The sequence below is a fragment of the Ambystoma mexicanum genome, chromosome 2p (genome assembly GCF_040938575.1).
Source record: "Ambystoma mexicanum isolate Mex_15411 chromosome 2p, UKY_AmexF1_1, whole genome shotgun sequence".
Classification (NCBI taxonomy): Eukaryota; Metazoa; Chordata; class Amphibia; order Caudata; family Ambystomatidae; genus Ambystoma; species Ambystoma mexicanum.
In genome coordinates this window covers 1,038,219,938-1,038,246,940 of record NC_090923.1, presented here as the reverse complement: position 1 = coordinate 1,038,246,940, position 27,003 = coordinate 1,038,219,938, and the positions used below count along the sequence as shown (strand labels likewise).

General features: G+C 45.4%; 1 protein-coding gene across 1 annotated transcript in view; it reads left to right on the top strand.

The window, feature by feature from the left end:
- The window catches only part of RIN1 (Ras and Rab interactor 1), a 271,998-nt gene that overhangs the window by 218,348 nt on the left and 26,647 nt on the right, over positions 1-27,003 (top strand). Inside the window, exons 5-6 of the mRNA XM_069644904.1 lie at positions 20,350-20,422; positions 25,479-25,570. Coding sequence (XP_069501005.1) covers positions 20,350-20,422; positions 25,479-25,570 — 165 coding nt within the window. The remainder of the gene's footprint in view (positions 1-20,349; positions 20,423-25,478; positions 25,571-27,003) is intronic.

The window sequence follows — 27,003 nt, the reverse complement described above, 5'->3', positions numbered from 1 at the left end:
ACATCAAACGACAAGTGACTCGGACAGCGACCTATAGGATCGATGAGTTTCAACAAATGCTGAGAGTGTTAACATGTCTGTCTACAGAACCGGTGTGCATATATATATATATTAAAACGAAGCAACAGAGCATAAGCTCGAGCTGGGGATTGCACTCTACATGGGCTCACCGCCTGGTGCCAATGAATAAAGCTTGCCAACATGCAGCAGTTCCAAATTTCAAATCCCAGTTTATAAGCGTCTCATAAGACACAAAAAGAAAAGATACAACACGTTTCGTAAACTCCTGGTTACATGTTCACGTACTATACAAACAGTGTACGAATCACGTTAAAAAGGAAAAAAAAGGTTGAGCAGCCAAAACTCTATGGCACCAGTGGACGCAGTCCTTCCTTTATTTCGAGGAATTAGTTACTATCAATAAAAGGCGAAGGTAGACTGCCGAATACGGCGGCCGTTACAGAATTGTTAAGTGAAAATCACGGAACGCCTTCTTATTGTCGACCGTTTACAAGTAGTGCACCGTAGGTGCTGAGTTTTAAGCAATTAGGCAAAGCCGCCTTTGCTCCTTGAAACTATGAGCTGGGTCCACTTAGTCCTTTGCAACAAATATGTACATAATGATCAAGGCACAGTTCATCAAGGCTGCCGCCTCCAGAAAAAAGGTGCAAAGTGCTTTTAAGTACAGCAAAACCCAAAACGTGCTGACAGAAAACTACAAAAAGGGTTGGAGCGTATCCCTCTGACAAGAATATCTACTGCACACTAACTTCCAACTACGTCCATAAAAGCGGTGCAGAAAATAAACGGATTAAAACAATGTATTCATTCATAAATAATCTGGTGACTCAACTGCCTAAAAACTAATACATTATCATAAGGTGCATGCAAATGACGTAGCGCCTCATCTGGACCCAGACTTGACAGCCAAACTTCCAGACAAGTGGGTGTCATGTGTACGTGATACGAACCCCTCAGCTGTCCTTTATTTAAAGTGCATAGTACCTGGATAAAAACGGGATGTGTAGTTACCATTTATATATGCCCCTGAATGCATAAGGGAAACCGTTCCCCGCTGTAGTCAGAAGCACATTTAGTGGCTCGAGGATATCATTTTGTTCTTTTGGAATAATAAGTGCATGTTCAAAATGTGCAACTTACCAGTGTCTAAAGTGCCTATATAGATGCTGCAAGGCAGCCGGAGGGGTCAATCAAACACATTAAAACCTTCGACAATAACAATGGCAATGCAAAGTCAACTATTGCAACTTGTCCTGTTTCTAAAGTGCATAGTGCCGGAATCGAAACTCTAAGGAAACAGCTAGGGAGATACCTAGCTGGCATGAGAGCCATGTGGCCCGACACTGCTACCTGTGTAATGCCACCTGTAAAGGTGTGTGTGCCATGTTTGTGGTAAATTCCATGAGGATGTTACTTGGAATAGGTCCCAAAGGTTATCAATTATTAATAATATAGCTGTGTGGGCGGCTAGCTCTACGCAGGGTCCTAATCTATGTTAAAAGTTCCTAGGGGCTGTGTTGGAAGGTAACTCTTTGTTAATGGCAACATCAACAAACATGGAATGTGAAACCCCACATTACGCGCTAATGCTGAGTTACAAAGGCCACACAGCACCAAACTGAATGGCAAAATAATAAATCAATAATAAAATATATATAAGATATCAATAATAATGAAATATATAAAATAAAATTAAAAGTAAAATACATAAATTATAAAATGTATAATATAGTTGTATTTTCAAATTAATATGTATTTATGTTTTACTTTATTTGTATTTTATTAGATATAATTCTGCATGGCACAGATACTAAATATAATATATATATATATATATATATATATATATATTGAACACATTATACAATTTTAATCTGAAAAATATAATCAATAAGATAATTACATATTCTAAATACATATGACTGATCAATATAAAAAAAATCATATATATTTAGATTCTTATTTATTATATGTATTTTTTAATATATATTTTTTATATATATGTATAAAAGACACCAAGAAAAAGTGAGTTTCTTTTGCTTAGCAGGTAGACCCTGCATGGCACAGCAAGCAAAGGGAAGAGATGCCAGTTGGCTTCTGTAGTAAAATAATGCTTTATTTGTGATCCATTAAAAGCAGAAACATCACCAACGTTTCGCCGTCTTCCATAGCTTACTTATGGTGATTAAAACAGAGGTAACTGTAGACGGGTAAACCCAAATCCCAATATGAAAAACAACTCCAAAAAGAGAGTGAATGCACTTTGTCGGAAAAACAAGTTTAATTACATGCAAATGGCCCGACGGGGTTGGCCAGCTTTGCGAAGCTGAAAACTAACAAATCCTTACCATACTCAACAAAGTTACAGTTTTTATACAGAAAATTAGATAATTTTCATAATTACACATACCAGTTACGTTATCCCACAATCCCCATTAGCTAACCCTATGCAAAGAAATCTAACCATTCCCCACATTCTCTAATCCCATTGGATACATTTACTAAGCAGATTCCTCTTTGCACATGGTCTCATTCTAATCAGTCATGACATACTGAAATATAATTAGTCTATTAACTGAAAACCATTCGATAGTTGACTTGCCCCATTTGTCAATGAAACTTAAACCTGGCACGTGATGTGCATAGCCTCGATATGATTTCCTAGTTTATATGGAGGAGAGAAAACACTGACCATTCCTTTGAACCTCCTCATCCCCCAAGACAAGCTGGCGCCCCAAATTGCTCACTCTGCATTTCTATAAGTCACCTGATTGCGACTTCTATCTTAAATCATATGGCCTCTAGCACATTGTCCTGCTTATCTTCCTGAGAGTCCAGATGGAACCTTGAAACACCGGTGAAGCTCTGCCCTCTGTGTATTCATTGACTAACCCCAATTCAACTCTTGCAACCTGACTGGACTCCCTAGTCATTGTCATTCAACAACAGGACTTCATGCTCTCAGGAAGATTGCCCCGTGCACCCACATACCCAACTGGCCTTAAAATCCCAATCTAATAACAAATCATTCCATCCTCGCTTCCAGTGACCACTTGCTTGCTAACACCATCTGCACAATGCGGTTCACTTTACCCCCCCCCCCCCACTCCTTGACTTGGCCATTCAAACTCCCAGAGCTAAAGCAAGTCAGCCTTTGCAAACCAAAGATTCTGCAGCCTACACAGGTCCTAACTACCAAAGGACTGCAATCTGCAAAGTTCTTATGTGTATGCAGTTAAACACATGACACCCTAATATTCTAACTTTATATCCAACCTAAATCATGTTGAGTCCCCACATGTTCACTACATGGGAATACCACACCTCCTTACAATCGCTTTCTACCCCCTTCTCTCAGAAGCACATATCTTCTCACTACCCGACTCTAGGCGCTATGAAGATACAAAGTAGTATTCCACACGATAACATTGTGCTCACACTGTTGCCTATTATGTTGCTTCATAATGCAGTTTAAAATGCATCCAAAAACTAAACACAAAGTAACAATTATAGCAATTCCTCTAATTATGCCAAACATATGTTGAATGTAACATCACGCTTAAACAAGCCACACCATAGACGAATTAAACTTTAGTATCGTTAACCACTTTTCCCCTTTTGGGGCATGGGACATTTATATACCTTTTAATTGTAACATGTCTATGTATGTATACATGTGTGTATTTATACATACGTGTTTATATATTGTAAATATAAAACCAAATATAAAAAACATATGATAAATAGTGCTTGCTACATAAATGAACAGATACAGATAAAAACTATAGTATTATGAATATATAATATAAATAATACATGTAATTGATAGACATAACGAATAACATGGAATAGAATACTTTACATATGTAATACATTATAATCTTATTGATCAGATATGTTAATTAATTTGTATTTATTATGTATAATGAATATTAATACAAATAATACCATAGTTCATACACATCTATATAACAAATATAGTATTACATAATATATAGTTGCAAAGATTTTCAGAAAAGCTTTATTATATACATGATGTGCATTCAGTCTGTGTGTGTATACATGCACATAAAGCGTTAATATATGCATAACATTTTCTGCAGAACTTACAAAACTTTGTGAAGTTGTGAGGAATTTTCATCTGGCAAGGTTGCAAAGCGATGGCTTTTTTATTTTTATTAACAAATAGAATGATGAGAGTAATTATGTCTCCAAAGGGGTAATCTGCCTACCATATCCCCTTTCCTGTCGACTCCATGCCAAAAGCATAGTGCGCTCATGCCCTGCAGCATCAACACCCTCTGCCTGAGACAGCTGCACAGCAGACAGCTGTCTGGGCCCCGGAATCAAGGTAGCACACTCATTCAAAATGAGTAGCCTCCCATCAGGGTGCTGCATCTATAAAGGCCTTTGCTCTCAGCAAGAAGGGAAGGGTGCAGGATTATGATTGGCAGGGGGGCTCTGGCCAAGGGAAGGAGGCTTCCACCATCTTGATTCCGACTGCTTCCCTCTCTCTTTCCTGTCCCCTCCACCTCCTCTGGAGCAAAGCACTTCGGGTGTGACATCAACAGGGCAAATTCCACTCCTTTTCAGAGCAGGGATTGGACCACTAAGGCAGGCTAGCTTTAGTCCAATCACCTGAGGACCTTTGTCCTTAAAAGAAGGGGTATTCCACCCCTTCAGGATATTCTCCAAGTTCCTCCCAAATCCTTTAAGGACGCAGATTTGTTCTGAAGATCTCACTGGACTTCCTTTGGGAGAGAAGCACTCCCAAAAGCCCTAAACCTGAGGTGAAGAAGGAATTATCCAAGACAGAAGGAACATCTGTCCCCTACCACTCCATGGGTACATCCACTCTGCTGTGGATCAGAACCTACCACTCTACACCAGAATCTCCTGAGCTGGGCGAGTAGACCCTGAACGGAACCATCCTATCTTCAAGTCCTCCTGATAGGGCCTAACAGCAACCGGAGGACCAGGCAAGCCGAAGCTCCCTGTTGTACCACACCAAGCCAATCTGTCTGTGTTCACCACGCCTGGAACAAGTGGGAAGTCGCCAGCGCTGGTTTCTGTGCTCCTCCACCACTTTGAACATTGCTTGCACTTTCAACCAGCTCAACAGGCTGGACTATTGTAACAGCCTCTATCTAAACCTGCCTGCCTCTACCCTCCACCCTCTGCAACTTATCCAGAACAGGACTGCGAGACTTGTCCTTAGCCTCAAGCCCAGGGATCGTATCTCTCCAGGACTGAAATCTCTGCACTGGCTCCCAGTGGCTGCGAGGATTAAGTTCAAAACCCTCTGCATTGTCCACAAGGTCTTCTGGGGCCTGGGGCCGCAATACCTTCAACTCTCTCTTCCTAAATACCTCTCTTCCCGAGCCCTTCGCTCATCCGCCTCCAACTCCCGCAGGGTCAGTCACTTCTCCAAGCAACGAGTTGGTGGTAGATCTCTCTCTTTGGCAGGGGCCTGCCCCTGGAACAGCCTTCCTACCTCCCTGAAACTTGAGGAGAACCATCTCCAGTTCCGGAAGCACCTCAAAACCCTCCTCTTTGCTTCTGCTTTCTCTCCCCCTATCCCCTGCTGAATTCCTAGCTGAAACTGCACTGGGTACCTTGCCACCCCACCTGATCTCGGGCCCAGGCACCGCCAGCTGCACACCTGCACTGCCTCCCTGGCAATCCCTGCACCTGGGGACTGTTTTCTGAATCCCTTCAGTCCTCGTACCAGCACTTATGTCTGCACTTACCTTGCACTTGCCACCTCTGGCTGTTTATTATCTTATTTTTCTACTACCCCTTGTACTGCACTTTCCCCTCGCCCTTCCCTCTCACACTTTTCCCTTTTTCCCCCTCCCATGCACTTGCGTGATCTGAATGACACCTGGCATAGTAGGATTGTTGTCTTTCTTCCCTTTGTTCTCCCTCCCTTGCCTCGTCGCGCCTCAAAACACTTGTGTATAGGCGCGTTATAATTACCATATCATATCATAACACAGCATCGTGTCCTAGCTAAAGCTGGTCACGTGCTAGGCTCGAAGCAACTGCTCAGTGCCAGGGCAAAAACAGAATCACTGGAGAGTCATACGCTGACTCTAACCAGAAGTTAAAACCACGGCTTGACCCAGCTAGCCCTGAAACTGCCACCACATTGATCGCAGATCAACGCATCCAAGATCACCACTTCGACGCCCATCACCCACCAAAGTCAAATGCTGGAGCATCACTCATCGACACCTTCCAGTGGCTGAAGCCTGACTCAGCCTGGCCAACTGCAAAGCGTTCCTGGGACCACCCGACCTGCATCTTTGATAGCCGCCTTTCTACTGGATAGAGCACCCGCACTTGTCCCTACTCGACGCACGCTTGCTGTTGGGGCCTCCACAATCCTATGTGCCCGAACTGAGCCTGTTCAGCTCCCATCCTCGTTCGACCCTGGGTACTCTTGACTCTGAACTGCTTCCTCGGTCCACTTGGACCCTAGAGACTGTTTAGGTCATGATTGCTCCTGTTTTCAACTAAATATCCTTTTTGTGGTTAGTATTTTACCTACCACCCCTGGTACCACTCTCAGAGTGCTACTTTCTCCAGTCTATCACCTCTTCTCTGTTCTTCCTTTGGGGTGGGTTTTTTGTATAATATTTTCTATTTGTTCTATGTGCAGATGGTGTGTTTATATTTTTATAGAACCTTGATTGGACACTCCCTTTATTTCGTGCTGTGATACTGTGTTGTTTGGGTCACTACAGGTTCACCTTCACACCCCTCTTAAGAGCATAGCTTCCCCTCGGCCCACGTTGCCACAAAAGGCGAAGGAGGTATAGCTCTTAACTGTCCCTGCTTTACCTTTATGATTGGATTGTGTTTAGGTTTGTAGAAGTGCGAGCTGTGACGAATCTGGTGATGTCCCCACTGCTTTCCCTCTCTCTCCCTTTTCTCCTAAGATGAGAAAGACGGATAGAAGAGTTATTATCATTGGCAGCAGGACACCAACTTCACCTTCTATTCAGAGGAGAATGTTCACAAGTCTAGAGAACTATGTCCATCCTCCCCCCTTGTATAATGCTAAAACACCAAGTACACAGACCCATGGACATTTCCCTCCCATTGGTAACCTTAAAACAATAAATGACAAAACTCATATGCATTCATCTCCCTTTATCAACACCAGAACAACAAACACAGAGTCCTGTGTACTCCCCTCCCCTTTTTGCAATACTGAGATGAGGACAAGGAGTGGAATAATGAAGATTACCAAGAGTGAGCGGCTAACCAACGCTGAGGTCTAGTCATTGGAAGTTACTAACAGGTGCAGGGACATTCAAAAGCAGAACACCTGATCAACATGGGAGATCAGAGTCTTCCAATGCTGCTTCGGACACAGGAGGGAGTGAGGCAGTCCGAAGCAAGGAAACAGGAAAAGACAGCATCCAGAGAGGTTGGATCAAAAAGTCTTCAATGTGTTGCCAGGAGGAGCACCAAGAACCGCTGAGCGAAGGAAAAGGTGAGGCGAACACTGGGAGGCTGATAGGTCATGCTCCCAGACAGCAGAAAGACCACCAAGCAACTGGAGAAACGTGAGGGATGCCGAAGCTGCCAAAGACAACTGGTAAGCCTAGAGAAGATGAATGGGTTACCACAGCGCTTCAGGCTCAATGCTGCATAGCGTTAGCAGCACAGAGAAGCCTGCACAGGTTAATTGGGACATTGGACCTCATTACAGCCCTGGCGGTAAGGCAACAACCGTGCCGGTACAGCTACCGGCGCCGTTGTTGCCTCACCGCCTCATTACGAGTTCTGCTTACAGGGCTGCCCTGTATGCCTGGTCAGACCAGACGTGCAGAGCGGCACCCGCTAGCAGAACAGGATTATAACAACAGTCCCGTCATTAACGGGACTGTTGTAAGCATCCTCCCCATTCCCATTGAGCCCTATAGGGGCTCAAATGGGAATACGGACGTACCGGGTCCAGGTCCGCAAAGGTCGGAATGGCCCGGTAATTCCCATTTTTCGGGACCCGGACCTGTGTTTGGGGGTAGCCATGCCGCTAAAAACGGCATGGCTACCTCCAAACCCGTAATGAGGCCCATTAAGTTTAACTGAAGGTAAGTTGATGATCCCAGGTATAAGAAGTATAATTTCTTAGCTACAAGAATGAGTGAATGCAAGTAGAGAGAGAAAGACTGGCACTTGCATGCAAATAGTAAACAGACTGAAAAGGGCCTGGCAAGAGAGAAAACCAGGCACTCAGCGAGTCTGGAGCCCACACCTAAGTATAGTAGCAAAAAGCCCTGACAGGAGAGAAAACCAGACACTCAGCAAATCTCAGACCCGCATTTAAGTATACCAGCAAAAGTCTTGGCAGGAGAGTAAAGCAGGCATACAGCAAGTCTGACACTCACACCCATGTAAGCAAGAGCGCAAAGACCCTGGCAGGAGAGTAAACCAGGAACTGGAGCACAGAGACCCCCCCCTTTTTGTTTTGACATTGTGGAAAGCTGAAAAAGCTGGGGAAGAGATAACCCCCCCTTTTATTTTGTAAATCATAAGGGAAGGGCCATACCCCATTTTTTCTGTGGCAAGATAACAGAAAACCAAAGACGGAACTGTGAGCTATAGTGCTTCTCAGCATTCCTCCCACCTGTGCAGGCACTTTGATCTCCCAAAGATCCCAATCCTCAGGCAGGATGCACTCATCCAGGGGTTCCCACGCTTTGGACAGGCACCAAGACCATTCTGCTGTGCTCGAGCCGGACAGGCTCTACCTCGTGGAAAAAAGGAGACTAGACCTGGAAGAATGGAAACAGCAGGCAGTCGAGCCCCTAGCAGAGAAGAAGCAGAGGGACTTTGTGATGCTGTGCAAAATGGAGCTTGAGGCCCAGAAGGAGGCCACCAAGACTTCCAGTGTCAAAGGAAGTGTATCCAGCGGTGGCTCCCAAGGAAAGGCTGGGCGACATCTCCCCCAGCCATATGAGGAGGGGAAGGACATTTTCGACTGGTTCAAAGAGCTGGTGCAAGCTTTACTCCTTCAGCAAGTCAAATAAGATGTGTGGGGTGCACCCCTCATGAGCTGTCTACCGATGGTTGGAACTGATGTAATTATTCAGTTGACTCCCAACGAAAGGCCTATCTATTCCAAGATGAAGGCTGCCATCCTCTGGAAGTTCTGCAAGACCACAGAACAATACCTCAAGAGTTTTAGAGAGCTCACCAAAAATGGGAGCCAACCCTTTGAGGCATTTACTCATCAATCCTTGAAATATGTGAGTTGAGGGTCACAGATAACTAAATTGGCACATTTACGGGCATGTTTAATCTGATTGCCTATGAGAGTATTCTTAAATAATGTGAGATGGAGTTACTCTTGTCCACCAGATGCTGGTGTATCACAGACCCTCAAGAGCTTTCCAAGATAGACAACCATTTTGGCTGTTCGCGTCCAGAAAAATACAATGGCCTTTGAATCAATGGGGGGTTGAAAAAAGTTAATTTAAAGAGGGTAAGGTCAAAGGTCCTGTACCCTTTTGCTAAGAAAGGGCCCCAAATAGCAGAGGGAAAATCTTAGTCACCTGCATCACCTGCTCCATCAGAAAGCAGAAGAGAGTACACCCCTACCACTGGGCACACCCACATTCACAGCCCTCAAGGCTGCCTTGTCTGCAGCAATCAGAGGCATAGACAGGGAGATCCTGCATGCAAAGGTTGACCAAAGCCGGCCACAGTTAGCGCAATGCTTCTGGCTGATGACAGCAAAAGACAGGCTCTGCCGGTACTAACAAATCCGGATCCAGATTCCACAGAGACACCTATTACTGCCGGAGAGAGTCCACTGGCCACTGAAATGCCTTCTGCGGCGGCACCCAACTCAGTGATCTCAAGGTTGCCTTGTAGAACCCGAACCTGAGGTGGAGGGCATGGTAGCTTCAGATCTCAAGGATCTCCCACAGCTAAGTGACTTGTCCTTATCTGGAGGCCCGAGTCAGGCTGACTTTTGCCAGGCACAACAGGACTGCCCAACTTTGGCATATCAGCATGAACATGCAGAGAAGCAGTTCCAGGGCAAAACGCCAGGGATGTTCAGGGTGTACTTGGAGAACAGTCTCCTGTACAGTGAGCCCAAGGCCTCTGAGGCAGGGGCCACCCGGGGTGTGGTGGTTCCTCAGTGCCCCAGAAGGTTCTTTTTGGGCAGCTCATGCCGTTGGCAGTTCACCTAGGAATGATGAAGATGGCTGACAGCCTGTCCGCCACTTTCTTTTGGCCCCAGATGGATTCAAAGATAAAATAATTTGTCTGGCCCTGCTGCACTTGCCAAGCATCTAGCAAGGCTGGTGGTTCCACCAAGGCCCCCATAATCCACTACCCATAGCTGGACAGCCTTTCGAGGGGATAGGTATGGACATTGTGGGTCCTTTGGATCTGCAAACCTCCTCAGGAAACCAGAATATCTTGGTTGTGGTTAATCATGCAACCTGGTACCGTGAGGCTGTCCCACCGAGGAGCATCAACCTCTCTTTGGTCGTGAAGGCTCTAATCTGGATATTCTCTCATTTACGATTCCCCAGAGAAGTCGTTTCCAACAGGGGATCCAACTTCATTTCAGCGTATATGAAGGTAATGTGAGATGAATGTTGAGTAGCCAACAAGTTCCCTCCAGCCTTTCACCCACAAATCAACAGGTTTGTTGAGCAATTCAACAAGACCCTCAAAGACCCTGCAGGCAGCTTGGAAGAGCCTCTCAGGTGAAGGTGGGATATTCTCCAGCAATCCCTACTGTTCTCCTACCGAGAGGTGCCACAGAAAGGTGTTGGGTTCAGTCCCTTCGAGTTCCTGTATGGCTATCTCGTTAGGGCTCCTCTAAGTCTGGTGCAGGAAGGATGGGAGGGCAATCCCCAAACTCTTTCCCATGACATAGTGGACTATGTGCTTGGTCTTTGATCCAAGATGGCTAAGTACAGGCAACAGAGCATCCAGAACCTGAAGGTAAGCCAGGAGCTTATGAAGCACTGGCATGACCAGAAGGTCACCATGACGGAATACAGGCCAGGCCAGATGGGCTGGACCATGGAGGCTGTCAAGCCCAGTGCCATGCACGACAAGTGGACTGGGCCCTAGGTGGTGCTGGAAAAGATCATTTAGGTTGACTACCTCATTGACACTAAGACCCCAGGGCAGATGCATCGGATGTTTCATGTCAACTGGCTTAAAGCCCATTGCAGCCGGAATGGCTTAGTGATGTCTGTGGTCACGAATGACGAGACAGAGGAGGAGACAGATCCCCTCCCCAACCTGATGCACGTAGAGCCCACTGAAATGATCGCTCAAGGGAGTTCAAATCACTCCAGGCCTCACTGAACAGCAACGGCATGACTGCCAGCAGCTGCTGGACCAGTTCCCCAGGCTATTCTTACTGACTCCCGGGAAGATTGATTGGTGCTTCTGTGATATCAACACTGGAGATAGTAAAGCGGTGAAAACTAGGAGTCTACGGATGTCCGACAAGGTCAAACACACTATCAAGGAGGAAGTCTCCAAGATTTTGACCTTGGGGTTGATCGAGCCATCCACATCCCTGGTCTGACCCAGTGGTACTGGTCCCTAATATGTCCAGTAGCAGGTAAACCAAGGACTGCTTTCGTATGTATTACCAGGGGCTCAGCTCTGTCACAAAGACAGGCGCACACCCCATCCCTCGGGCAGACAAACTCATTGACGGATTAGGTGCTGACAAGATCATGAGTACCTTTGGCCTCACGGCAGGGTACTGGCAGCTTGACCTGGTCAATCATGCAGAAGAAAGGTCTGCATTCTTCACCCCGGACCGGCACCACCAGTTCATGGTTATGCCTTTTGGATTAGGGAAAGCCACTGCTGCCTTCAGCTTTGCCTACCTAGATGAATTGTCAGTCTTCAGCAACACCTGAGAAGACCATTTATCCCATCTGGAACAGGTGCTTCAAAAGGTGCTTAAAGCCATGCTGAAGGCTGGCTTGAGTATTAGGGCATACAAGTGCCAGATAGTGCAGGGTACTGTCACTTAACTGGGTCACCAGGTCAATGGTGGTAAGAAACAGCCTTCTCCAGGCCAAAGTCCATTAGAGAAGGATCGGGACATCCCCACCAACCAGACTCAAGTGAGGACCTTCCTCGGCCACAAGGGTTATTACCTGCCAAAAGCACAGTGCACTCGTTCCCTGCCGCATCAGTAGCCTGATCTTGGCACCTGCACTACTCGTGGCACAGAGCAGGATTGAAGGTCACGGGATACGCACTTCACAACTGCAGAGACAGCCAAGTCAATGCCACCCAGAGGTGGCATTTAAGACATGTACTCAAAATGATGATGGTCTTAAATCTCCCATTGTGGTGGCAGGTTAAACTCTAAATTCTAAACTCAAGGCCATATAGATGGCATTGCTCCATATGGAAGTGAGGGCATGACCCAAGCCTTGGATGACTGATTATCAGTGCACAGACACAATCTGCTCCCCACTTTATCCACCCACTAGTCCTCTCTCCACCTTCCTTTTGCCCCCCTCTCCTCCGCCTTCTCTCAATTTTTGTGGCTGTTTTAGCACCTTTGCCTCGTTCAGCCTCTGTTGTTCGCCAGGCGCATACTGTGTGACAGAATCTATCGCACCGCCACCATTGACTCTGTGCTCAGTTTATCTCCTATGACCGTTGCCTACAAAACGATATGACTATCAGCCACTTCAACACTCCTAAAGCCTCGTGCTGCACTTCAAGTCCCTTGTCTGATGAACTGTTTTCATCCTGCAGCCTCGTGCTGCACAAGGATCTAGTACGTGAAATGTACTGCTCTATCCCTGCAGCTCTACACTGTCCATCAAGACCTTATGTCTAACGATTTGTTATATATGTGAAGCCTTGTGCTGTACATGAAATGCATCCAACCTAAAGGTAGAGATGTGAAAATTCCTGTCAGTAACCCTACTTGATTTGTATTCCTACCTACCTGACTCTGATAGGGCAACCTTGCGCTGCTCCACCTGCCTTTTGTGACATTCTGCAATGCAACCGTAAATGTAGCAATGTGATATACTGCAATCTTAAGTAATATGATGCTCTGGAACCGTAACCTTAAGTACTGTGAAATACTGCAACCGTAACCATAACTTATGTAAGTAACATGTATGTAACCGCAACCATAACTGTAAGCTATGTAAGTAACATGCATCTAACTGTAACCATAACCGTAAGTTATGTAAGTAACAAGTATGCTACAGCACCTGGATACCTGTGGATTTAGTGCACTTTACAAATGCTAAATTAAATAATAAATAAATAAAAACTATGCTTACATTTAGGCAAATTGAATGGTGCTACTTATGATCACAACTGCCACATCCAATTGATATTGCACATGTGGCAGCTCCTGTCAGTCAGCTCCACTGTGGAAGGTGATGTGTATTCTGGTCAGCTGGGTGTAGCCCGCTAAGTAGCAGGACGAGAACCTAGAAGGCCGGGTCTCCTCTTTGATCTCTTTGTGAGGGCCGCTAACACCCTCTGCCCGAGACAGCCGTACAGTAGGCAACTTTCCTGGGCCCGGGAATCAAGGGAGCACACCCATTCAAAAGGAGTAGCCTCATACCAGAGTGCTGTATCTCTAAAGGCCTTTGTCCTCAGGAAGAAGGGATGGGGGCAGGATTATGATAGGCAGGAGGGCTCTGGTCAAGGAAAGGTGGCTTCCATCATCTTGATTCTGACTGTCTCTCTCTTTTCTGTCCCCTCCACTTCTTCTGGAGCAAAGCACTTTGGGTGTGACATTAACAGGGCAAAGTCCACCCCATTCCAGAGCAGGGATTGGACCACTAAGGCGAGCTAGCATTAGTCTTTTTTTTACTTTTGCCCTTAAAGAAGGGGTCTTCCACCCCTTCAGGAGATTCTCAGTTCCTCACGGATTCTTTTAGGCTACAGATTAATTCTGAAGATCTCACTGTACTTCCTTTGGAAGAGTTGCACTCTACAAAACCCTCAACCTGAGATGAAGAAGGAATCTTCCAAGACAGAAGGAAGATCTGTCCCCTACCATTCCCAGGGCACATCAGAAGTAACCTTTGCTGTGAATCAGGACCTACCACTCTGCGCTGGAATCTCCTGTGCTGAGAGAGAAGACACTAAATGGAACCATCCTATTTGTGAGTCCCCTGAAAGGTCCTCACAGGAACTGGAGGACCAGACCAGCCAAAGCTCCCTGTTCTACCGCACCAAACCAGTCGCTACATGTTCACCACACCTGGAACAAAAGGTAAGTTGTCAGTGCTGGTTGCTGCTCTCATCCACCACATCAAACATTGCTTGCACTTTCAACCAGTTGGACACTGCATCGTGTCCTAGCTAAAGCTCATCACCTGCTAGGCTCGAAGCAACTGCTCAGCGCTGGGACCCGAACCAAATCACCGGAGAGTCACGTGCTGGCTCTAACTAGGGGTTACAACCACGGCTTGACCAAGCTAGTCCTGGAACTGCTGCCTCATCGATCACAAATCAACGCACCGAAGATCACCACTTTGAGGACCATTGCCAGCTGACTCGAACTGCTGGAGCGTCACTCATCGACCCATCCTAGCTGCTAAAGCATGACAACACCTGGCCAACTGCAAACAGTTCTTGGGATGGCCCCAACCTGTATCTTTGAGAGCTTCCCTTATACCAAACGGAGCACCCACATTCACCCCTACTCGACATCCACTTGCGTTTGGGGCCACCATGATTCTACGTGCCTGAATTGAGCCTTATTAGCTTGCATCCTTATTTGACCAAGGGTCTGACTGCATCAGACCACCAAGAAGTGAATTCAGGTACTGGTGTCTGAACTTCCCCCTCGGTTCACTTGGACCCTAGAGACTGATTAGGCCACGATCGCTCCTGTTTTAAACTAAGTATCATTATTGTGGTTTGTACTTTTTGCCTAGAACTATGCCGAGAGTGCTACTTTCCAGTATGTCGCATGTTCTCTGTTCTTCCTTCAGGGTGTGATTTTGTATTTGTTCTATGTGCAGATGGTTAGTTAAATGTAGATTGTTAGTTTTAAAAAATACTGTGTACTGTGTAGAGAACTTATTGAATGTTTTTGTTGTTGCCTGAATTGCTGCAAAATTGGAAATTTTATTCTTTACTTAAATTCTATTTTATTAGTTAGCATATCATGAGCCTAACAGTAGCAGGAATAGTTTTGTAACACTTTTTATTGGGAGCTAGTAAGTAAGCAGTCCACCTCCTGCTATTACGCCTTTCACATTGTTAAACAAATAGATATAGTTTTGCTCGTCACCACATTCTTTGATAGAACTACAGTTCCCTTTTTGTTCTGTAGTTCCTCTGTACCCACTTATTTGCATACCAGGCATGTGAGCGCAGGTGCCTGAAGAACAAGCGAGTCAGTGCTGGTTTGTGTCCGCTTTGTTCGCCGCGTTTGCTCTGCCTTCTGAATACTGATGGCTACATGTATTTACATTGTGGTACCACTTTGTCTTCTATCCATGAGGCATTAGCTACATTATGCAGCGCCGCCTGTTCCGCTTATATTCATGAGAATTCTATGTATCAGAAGGGGCTTGCAGATATAAAGCGCAAATATGATATAATCCCAGTGGCAGTGCCCAATGACGTGCTTCCCACTCCTGTTGTCTCGGTCTATAGGGCTGCTGTAACCTTAACAACAAATCAGGCACCGGACAATGGGTCCATAGTCGCAGCTCCAGTTGAACCACAACTGGCATAAACTACAGATGCCCTCCCTATACTTGCTTGGCCCCATAGAGCCGGCCATTGTTACTTCTGACCCTAAGAGTGCTATTGCAGGAAGCTTTTTCCGCCCAAGCCTCACCTGAACCTACTCTGTCCTGTGCGACACTCGCCCCACCGACCTCACGACAAGACATTTCTATACCAAAGTTCAATCATCAATATACAACCTTGCATGTCTCCCTTTTTAAATACACGGTCTCTCCTCAAACATGGTACTGAGGTTTGTGACCATATCATTGAGACACAAGGCGACCTTATGGCCACTACGTAATCATGGCTTAGTCCCGATACCCCTTCCTATGCTTTACCTGCCATCACCCCCAACTTTACTATTCAGAAAGCGGATCGTAATAATCGCAGAGGTGGTGAAGTGGTGGCCATTATAAACCTTTGTTTTTCCTCGCATGAGACCTTCCACACCCCGTTCGATGGTTGCGACAGCCTTCTATTTAAAATTAAGCTAACAGAGAACAACTCTTTAACAATTATTTTATATAGCCCACCTTTAGATATGTTATCCTTTGACGAACAACTTATTAATCTGCTTATGTCTATCACTAAAGCGAACACATCAGTGATCATCCTGTCTGACTTTAATCTATGGGCTAGTGATTATATAGACAACAAAGTTACTTCTCTCTTATTAGCACTGAGCTCTATTGGATTCAATCAGGTGCTTTCTGCTCCTACCCATAAGGCTGGACACACCTTAGACTGGGTTTTGACACATTGTGTCTCTATGACCGAAACTAGCATCTGTCACTGTCCCTGGTCTGACCATATGTTGGTGAAATTCTCAATCTTACTACCAATTAGTACTTCTCATCCGAAATCCCCTCCTAAACAATATGCCATGGTTAGGAATTAAAAAAAAATAACGCCACAATCTCTATCAGGTCAGTTGTTAACCAACTCAGACCCATGGATACCTTTAACAAATCCAATGATTTGGCCTGCCATCTTACCAATACGATTAATGTAATCACCGACAACCTTGCTCCTAAACAACATCGACAGGTGAAATCCAAAACCAGTAACAGCACCTCGTGCAATGATTTTATAGTTGACCTACAAAGTTTAAAAAGAAAAGCGGAAAGAGAGCGGCAAAATAACTCCTCTCCTCCATCTCACTCCCTATATAAACAATCTGTTCTTAATTTGAAGAATGCAATAATTGATGCCAAATCCCAAAGCTTTAATAACAGGATCTCTACTGAGAAATCGAATGTACAAGAATTATTTGTAATCCTCAAGGAATTCGAAGGAAAAGCCCCAGATGAAATGACTCATTATGGTGTCAAACAATACATGATGAATTTAAGCAGAAAATCTCAGGACACTACAATCCATTGCAGCACCACGAAAACATGATCAGCTGCCAGACCCAATTCTGGCTGACACCCATAAAAGTTTAGACAATGTCCCTAATAAGGAACATGAGCAAATTCTTTTTCAATTCAAACCATGTTCCGAGGAACATATGCTCAAAATAGTGGTCAGTATGAAACCAACGTCCTGTTTAGGGGATAGTTGTCCATCTAGTTTGATTAAAGAATGCATGAAAACGCTAGTGCCATGGGTAATACGTCTTGTTAATTTATCTTTTGCCGAAGCAAATGTACCTGCGGTCTTGGAAGAGGTATGGATCACCCCCTCTTAAAAAAAGAATACATTGGACCCTAATATAGCTAACCACTACCGACCGTACAATTACCAATGTACCATTCATGTTGAAGATCTTGGACCGGGTTGCATACGGCCAACTGCAAGGTTTTCTCGATAGTAATAATATTTTGAACCCCAAACACTCCGGCTTCAGCTCTAAACATGGGATGTAGACCGCACTTTTGGACCTGAAATCGAACATCGCCAGCACAGTAGATCATGGCAGTCCAGCACTATTGATAGTGCTCGATTTATCTGCCGTGTTCGACGTTGTGGATCATGCACAGCTTTTCATCAGATTGGTAGAACAGGTTCACTGCTCTCATGCTGCATGGGCCTATGCAACTATGTGCGCTTTGAGGCAGATGGGCGATTTAGCGTGTTACAAAAATTATAAATAAATAAAAATGGTGTGTTTTATTAAAGTTTATGTTTTTGTAGAACCTTTATTGGACATTCCCTTTATTGTGGACTGTGATACTGCCATTTGGGTCACTACGGGTTCATCTTCACACCCCTCTTAAGAGCATAGCCTTCCCTCGGCCCGCGTTACCACAAAAAGTGAAGAATGTATAGCTCTCAACTGTCCCTGTTTAATCTTTATGACTCTGTTGTGTTTTGATTTGTAGAAGTGTGAGGGCTGAGTGGGCCCTTTTTACCCCTACTCATCTTTGAACTACTACAGAGCAGAATCCAATTTGTCACAGAAGTGTGTAAAGTTTTTCAGTTAACATCACAAAGTATGCAAAGGCAAAGTTCTGCAACTCTGCAGAGCCTAGAAGTGGTTCATGGGGATATTTTGGAGCTAGCACCCTTAGTTGAATACTGTAGCATTAATCCCCCGTTCCAAGGGCTGGAACGGGAGGTTAACACCCATTCCAGCCCATGGAATGGGTGCTTAATGCTATTAGCACCTTGTGTTTCCAATCCGGAAACCCAGGGTGCTAAGAAAATTGTATTGTCATTCAATGTACAGGACGGCGCGCCTGTCCCATTCATTGCATGAAAATACAGTCTCAAGATGGCCACCATGACTATCAAAGGCAGGGGCTCCATACGGAGACCCTCTTCCATTTTCATGGCGGCTACAGAACTGCAGCAGAAGCGTGGTGCCACCGATGCTGCAGAAGAAAAGAGGTAAGTAGGGGGGGGACTAAAAGATAAGGGAGGGTGGGGAAAGATGGCAGGGTGGGCAGGGGAAGCAGACTTCGGGTTCCATAGAACGCGGGCTGAGATTAGCAGTTTCAACCCACGATACAAAGAACCTGACTGACTGCTCTCCCTGCTAATATTTATTATAACATGGTCATTTACTGTATAGAGCTGTAGTGGTATCATGGCATGCTTTACATTAGAATCGCAGAGTGACCCCAGCTGGTTCAGCTCTCTGCTGACATAGTTGTAGAACTTGCATTTGTTTAGTATATTGTCTCTCCTTGTCCTGTCACTCCTCCTACCCCTTTCTCTTGAGTTTTATGTTTTTCTTCTTCTGTTATATCTTATTGCATCATTCTCTTGCGCTCTAGTCCACTATTACGTTCTCCCTTGCTTCCTCATGTCTTCTCTCACTCTTTTCCACAGTCTTTCAGGTGTTAATTCTTTCTTTTCTAATTTCTCACTTTTCTCTCATCATCTTTCTTGTTCTAGTGCTTATTGTTTCTGCATTTTTGTCTCTTTGCCTCTCCCTCGTTCCCTTTCTTTCTTTTTTCCTTTTTTTGTCTGTTCAACTTTCCATTATTTTCTTTCTTTTACTTATTTCTTCTTTGTCTTTCTTTAGCACTTTCTTTCTTTTTTCTATCTCCTTGTCCTCTTTTAACTTTCGGTTAGCTTTGTCTATTTCCATTTCCTTTTCTCTTTCTTTCTCTCTCCGTTTTACTGCAGCATTTTGCTAAATGTTCTCCCTATTTTTTTCTGTTCATTCTTATTTCCTTTGAATTTCTTCTTCGTTTTAATCTTCGTTTTCGCCCATACTTCACATTCCTTTCTTCCTTTACAACTCCTCTCTTCCCTATTCTTTCCATCTACCATGCCCTTCGTTTCAATTTACACTGCCTTTTTTCACTTTGCTGATCTGTTTCCTCATGCTACAATTTTCTGTATATTTTTCTTTCTTTACTGTTCATTCTTTTCATTTCTCTCTTCCTTCTGTCACTCACTCACTCTCTCTAATCCCCTGCTACAGCAATTACTCCCACATTGGGGGGGCGGACGTAGTCGCTAACTGGAGGGCCTCGGCAAGAGCCATGGCCCGTTACCGGCCATGTCGGCTCCCTGACAAGGGGGAGATACCCATTTGCACCCAGGGGTTCATCTGGGGTGCACATGGATTCATTTTTATTTCTTTTGACAGGAGATGGGCTGTGCGTGTATTGCACACTCCCAATCCCCCGTCAAAAACAATAAAAACAATATGACCACCCCCATAGGAATGGGACCTAGTCTCTTTTCCATTTATGTGGTGGTTGTCGGCAGGAGGAGCACCGAGACCAGAGCACAAAGCTCCCATCCTGCAGATAAGTGGGGACGGAGGGAGGGGGATGGGGAAATGGTATGTTTTGTTTTGGGAGTTTGGGGGTTGTGGGGACATGGGGAGGCAACAGGGAGAGGCTCCCTGTTGCATCCCCCACAATCAAGATGGCGCCACCCAGGAAACAGTGTGTTCTTGCCTGCTGTTTCAGCCACCTGACTTGCTGAGCACCTTTCCACGGGTGCAAATTGACATTCTCTTATTTATTCTCTTCCTTTCCCTCTGCCCTCTTCATTCATTGACTTTTCTTCTCCTTCCATGTCATTGTTTTTCAGTTTTTCTTTTCTGCCCATTTCCCTTTCCCTCTTCTCATTCAGAATAGATGTGCCATTTGATATAAAATGTCCTACACCTTTGCTGTTTTACAGAATTATCATTGGATGGCTCTGAACTCACCTTCCCAGATCTATTTCGGCTTATCTCGGCCTACTGCAGTGCTAGGTGAGTCTTCACATGGAGGCACTCTTACTACTAACCTGTGTCAAGGGGCCATTGCATTACCTGGCTGGGTGTTAAATGTGCCTCCAACAACAACTATATTGGGATGGTTCTTGGTGCTAGGGATGAAAGCTTGAGAGGAAGGTGACATGAGGACATTCTCAGACACTATGCAGTCTGCAATCATTGGACAACAGATGCAGTGGACTAAATCTCCCATCAAACCTAGCCAGCATAGGCAATGGCGAGCAAACATGTGCGTTGTAGCACAACACATTTGGAGCCCTTTATCTTGCAGACCGCTGCTCTATAGATATAGAAAATAAACAGGGGAATCCTGATTCTAAAATCACACCTAAAAAAGCCCTTTCCAGCAAGGGGCACAACTTCATATGCTTCCCAAAAGGCCACTGTAAACCGAACAAACTTTTTAACCAAGGGCTGGTCTGAGATTTCAAGACCATGGCCGGGTCTCTTAAGACCTGTTAACGCCCAACCAGGAGTGACCATTGTTCACACACACACTGCTATGATATGGGTTTTACCAGCTGTGGGGGTACCTGTCAAAATGTATCTGTGGACTGGCTGATATACATATATTTCAAAGCTGGTCCATGAACCCTGGTGCAGAGCCTCAATTCCACTCTCTGGGGTGTAGTAAACTAGTCCTGGTGTCTTTGATGGATATGTACATTGTGGTAATGGGTGCAATAGTGGTGGCAGTTCATGAACTACGAATCATGTTTGGTGTAAGTATCCCACTTTAGTAGCACTGAGCGAGTAAATTAAGGTAACCGGACCCTCTGCTTCCACCCTGATGACTGCACCTCATCCTGGCCCCTGGGTGCCATCACCTCCTCTCACCTGCTGTCTCCAATCACCTCCTCTCTACGCCTGGGTCCTGTTCACTTCTATACCTTCTCCTGGACCTGTCCCACTTCTGATGTTACTACTTTTCTTGTCTCCTTCTCCAATATTAGCTTTCCATTCAACTTTTTCCTTTCCACCACCTCTCAACGTTTGATATTATCATATCTACTTTGGTCTCTTTTACTACCAAAACCTCATTCAACCTTCTTGATGTTACCACCTCCTCCTGGATCCTCTTTTCTACCACCACCTCCTCCTGTCCTCTTTCTACTCCTGATGTTACCACCTCCCAATTCTGTTCAATCTCCACTCCAGACGTTGCCATCTCCTCCTGCATCCTCCTTACTACCACCACCCCCCTTCTACCCACTATCCTAGTGTGATGTTACCTCCTCCTCCATGACCTCTTCTAATACCACCACCACCTTCCGTCTACTCTGCACTGCTGGTATAACCACTCCCTCTTCCTCTACACTTCCACCCCCTCTCCAGCCTCTTCTTCTTCCACTGCTCTCCAGTCCCCAACCTTCTCCCAGAAACACACACTTAGCAAATGGGGCTGGATGCTTTCATACTGTGTTCCCTTCTCCCACTGTGTGAGTCTTATTCTGATGGCCTGTGCATGTGAGTGTTGATTGAATTAGATCTGGGAATTACTAACCACCCTGAGTGCACCTGGGACTGTTTTGAACTCTGAGGATCTGATCAATGCTATATCTGTCCTGTCTGCCATTTAGGATTTTAAATTTGCTGTTCTGACCAACTCTGATGTTGTCTGCTCTGGGATGTGAGCTGTGATGTTTCCAGCATGCAAATTACTGGTTGGAAACACACATTTGATTTACTGTAAGCATGGCGTGCTCAAGGCGCGTAATACTTTGTTTCCTCAGCATATGATTCTATTTTTGGGGAACATTGAAACTGAAACATTGCTTCTAGTGTCAGTTTCTCGTCATTCTGGAAGTTGCCGGCTCTAAACATTTTATTTATTTATTCTTAAAGCTCTAACACATAAGCCCATGGGCATAGAGGCGCTAACAACGAAGCAAACACCACACAACACAAAAATACACAAACATATAACAGAGATACTAAAAAGTCAGTAGAAAAGAAAAAAACAAGACATCAATTCAGTATAAGCCTTAACTTGGCAGCCGATGAAGATCCATTCACATTATTATATAGACTCAAATGTGAAGGCAAATTAGTCTGGCCAACACCTATAACAATACAGTCTGTGTCATTCCCAGTGCACCAATCTTTGATTTGCACCCTCCGTAAGAGTCGAAGATCTCACGCTCTAACACAGTCATGACCAGCTTTAGATCGTGACCAAAAGAGGGCCTTGTTTCTCAGTGCCTCTCTAGATTCCATCTGTTCTGGTTTGTTTACATTGGTAATGACAATGTTTCTTGGATCCATCACAAAACCTCTCAAAATTGGATCAGTTACACGGATATCCTTTCCAAATGGCAAGTTGACCGGTTCATATGTAGATTTAGCTATACACAAAGTACTTCCTAAAGGGGCACTAGCTATTAATGCCGAAGTGGAACAAGAATCCAAGCATATGGCCACAAGCTGATATACACTGGTTTCCTGGGGAACATGCGATATAGTGATGTTTTCAAACAAGCTAGTTTGAAACGGTACGTCTGCCATAATGCCAATCTCCTGAAAGTCCACTGGATCAAATTGAGAAGCTTTATAAACCTTATCAGAGGGCAATTGTGAAATAGTGCTGTCAAAGGCATTAACCCAGGCAGTAAAATCAGAACAGGTTTTCAATTGATTCAGATCCTGTATAATATTTTCTTTAATATACTGCCAACTTACAGGCCCGTTGAGCCCTTATTCGAGACCTTATTTTCACTGCTGGACAAAGCAGGAATATCTGCAATAACACTTTCCATACTCAGCAGCAGGAATTGCAGTACTGTGCTCACAGCGTGGGAGATTCGATCACAAGCTCCGACTTGACTATCAGCCGGTACTCCCTCTGGCAAAACACCCAAGACCTTTGGTCAGCAGCTTTCTCCTTCTCCAGGCATGGATTTATCATTGTAATAGCCTAAAGGGTCTGTATGTCCTTATTGACTTCATCCCGTAAATGCAGACTGTCATTGTGCAGGCGTTGTCTCCTGCGAGCACTTCTCGCTGAAACCTCTGATATTCGATTACTACCAGAAGCAGTGTGTATCGCAGAGAGCACAGCCACAGCAGCTTTTGGGTAGGGGGATAGTTCAGTGTCTAGTGATGATCTTAAATTAGAGACATGGGCTCCAACAAAGGAACCAGTCCTCATAGCCATAATTTGAGAGGGAGAGACTGTAAAAGGAGATGGCAGTTTTGACGCAGTTTTAAATATTAGCACTCTGGTACTCAACATTATCGGGGCCAAACAAGGTGCAGAATAATTCCAAACAAAAAGAAGAAAAAGGCTAGACCATCCTGATATAACAACCAAATGGCGTGATCGACATACGCACCAAGCCAGGCCTGATAAACACACGCAGCCGTTCCCCTCTCACCCTCGGCTCCACACACAAGCACTAGGCGGAACACCATGGGACACCACAGCAAGGAAGGCACAGAGGCGTCAAACACACAGGTCACCACAACAACAACCCAGGAAACACGGGCCACAGAGCACAGTAAACGCCAGAACCTACCGGAGCCTCTACACCAACCACCCTCTTCCCGTTTAAAGAAAAGTAACAACACCCACAACTATGCATATGCCATTAGGCCACACTGCTGGTGCAGCCGCCTCCGAAAGCATCTATGGAGGTTGTGATTGCTGTTCAACCCACCAGTTTTGGGTGGGTTGACAACCTTGTATCGGTGGGACTGCCCTGTTCATTGCGGTTTCCGTGGGCTATCAAAGTAAATCCTTGTCAACTAGCAACAGTAGCACTGTAGTCGCTGCCTTCTTCAATTTCACAGAAAGCTTCTCCCTTAAAGGGAAAAACTTCCTGGAGATCTGGCAAGCATTATGCTCTCACAGTTGGGGAGGGAAAGCCGTTCCACTTGTCTAGAGACTATTATAAGAATCTAGATCAAGGCTTAAGTCTCCACGGCTGGTCTGCCCAGATGGGCCATTGGAGCGAGATGGAACTGAACACCTGCCAGCACCAAAGTCCGACAAATAGATAGGTTGGTTGTAAGGTACATTTTCCTTTTGTAACGGTTATTGGCTAAGCTGTGTCAGATGGCATTCAAGCATGTTGGGGACACGGGAATAGAGGTCTGGGTCGGATATATGGTTTCTGGAGGTTTGAACACCAGGACAGAATTGGGGCGCTGTGTGTACTATAGTAGTAATTGGTCAGGAGGGCAATCCTTTATATGCGACAAACTCATTTTCTTGTAGGGAATATGGGATTCAAGTATTCATCTTTTGGTTAAGGGGTTAGTGGGGTACTTTCCCAAACACCCTCTACCCGGTATGGCTGTTATCCCTTTTATCCCCACTAGGTGGGTTCCTGCAGCCCCTCATCCTGGCCTTGGGTATTCCTCGTTCCGGTGGCCCCCAACCTATGCAAAGTCTTGACCCCCCTATCATGGGGTCCCCTGGGGTTTAGTAACGTTGTGGCATCAGATATAAAGTAAACCGGGGGTTCTCATATCAGCCGTGCCAGGAACAGGCTGTGAGCCACCAGATAGACATGGCGCAGCTTTAATGGACATAAATTACAAGGTTGCGGTTACTCTTTGAATTTATAGCTCAGGTCACTGAATGATATGATGGGTTATTTATAACGCGCTTAATAGCCAGAGGTTTCAAAGCGCTGACCCGTCGATCGAACCTGTGTTGCTCTGCATCGTCTTGCTTCCAAGGCGAGCACGTTGTCACTGAGCTATCCACACTGTAGCAAATATTAGAGGCCCATAGTTGCTTACTGGAGGAGCACTCTTGTACCCAAAACGGTAATCAACGCTTGCCAAATAAATACTGGTAGTAACTGCTGTTGAACGGTGAGGGTGCCTACTCGAACCACTCCATTACCCGATTGTGTTGGCTGCAGGGTGGACTCAGAGAGACACTGCACCCCCCCAGGTGATTCCATTCTAATAAAAAAATGCTTCGGAGGGTATAGGTCACGTTTACTCTTTGTTTGCTTCTTGCCATGAAATATCCCCCAATTACCTTTTGCAATGAGACCTTCTCTTTTCTTGTATGTTGCAGGGATGTCCTCCCACATGTGCTCAGGTTGCCGGAAGCCATTGAGAAGGCCAATTCTCACAAGCAGCTGGAGGCGATATCCCATCTAGGGGTCGGTGAGTGATAACTCTGCCTTTACTGTGAAACACACGATCAGATGGACTCAATTTCCCACTCCCCAAATGCCTTTGACTGTAACCTGAGGGCTAGACCTGTCCGAGCTTGTAAGATGTGTGTTACTTGAGACTGAACCAGAGACTATAAGACGTGTGTTGCACAGGGGTCTGCAACCTGAGAATCTCCAGATGTTTTGGACTATGCATCCTATGAGGACAGTGGGCCTCATTATGAGGTTGCCGGTCCGGTAACAATGGTACCGGTAAGCTTGACGGTACCATTGTTACCAGACCGGCAAACTACGAGTTCTGTTTGTGGGAGCCTTTCAGCCCCCCAGGTCTAACCTGGCGGGCAGAATGGCACCCGCAAGCAGAACTCGACGGATGCACTTGCACCATTTATGAATGGTGCCGGTGCATCCAACCTCCCCATTCCCATTGAGTCCAATGGGACTCAAATGGGGAATAAAAATTACCAGCACCCAGCAGTGGGCAATTACCAGGTACGCCGGGGCTGGAATGCTCTGTTAGTTGCCCATTGCCGGGTGGCGGTAATTTCATGACTGCAGCGGCAGCCATGTCAGTATTTACTGGCACGGCTACCTCCAGGGTCAGAATGAGGCCCGGTGAGTCTCTTCTACTGCACAAGTCACCACTGTAGGAGTCCTAAAGTGCAGAGTCTTGTTGGGAAAATGGTGTTGTGCCCCTGGCAGGCGCAAACAAAACCGTGGTCTATTGGAAGTAAGCAAAAAAGGGGAGAACTGCAAAGAGAGGTAGGAGCAGGCATAGAAAAGAGACAAACAGATGGCTAGGTACAAGTGGTTAAGGGAAGGGGTATATGGTAGTGGTTGCATGAGTGCACGTGTGGTTATTAGATCACACAAAAGGTGATCAAGAGAAGAGTGAAAAGAGCCAATCATGACAGTTTCTGGTACAATGCGGTGATGGTACTATCACTAGATCATGGTTCAGTGATGGCCTTTGGATATGCTCAAGTGTGCCCTTGAAGTGTGGAGGCTTCTTCGCAAGAGAAGGATGTTAAACATGTATTTAGTTATATATTTTTGTTAAGCACATAAAACCTGACAGGCATCAGAGCGCTGGTTGCAATGAAGTGGGAGGTAGGAGGAGGAGTGCAGGGTGGAGAGGGGTTGGAAAAGTGGGGGGGGGTGTACGGTCTTAGCATAGTCTTATAGCAGTCTATAGTCAATAGAAAAGACTTGATTTTAGTTTCCTGAATGGCCAGTAGGAAGGTTCAGAATGTAGGTGAAGAGTCAAAGCATTCCATAGCCGGGCAGCAGTGGCTGGGAAGCTGGAGGCACCTGCTCTGGAGCGCTTAAAACATGGAGTAGTCCGTCTATGGCTGTGGAATGATCTTGTCAGTCATGAAGAGGTCCATTTGGAGATTCTTTGCGAGAGGTAGGATGGAGCAG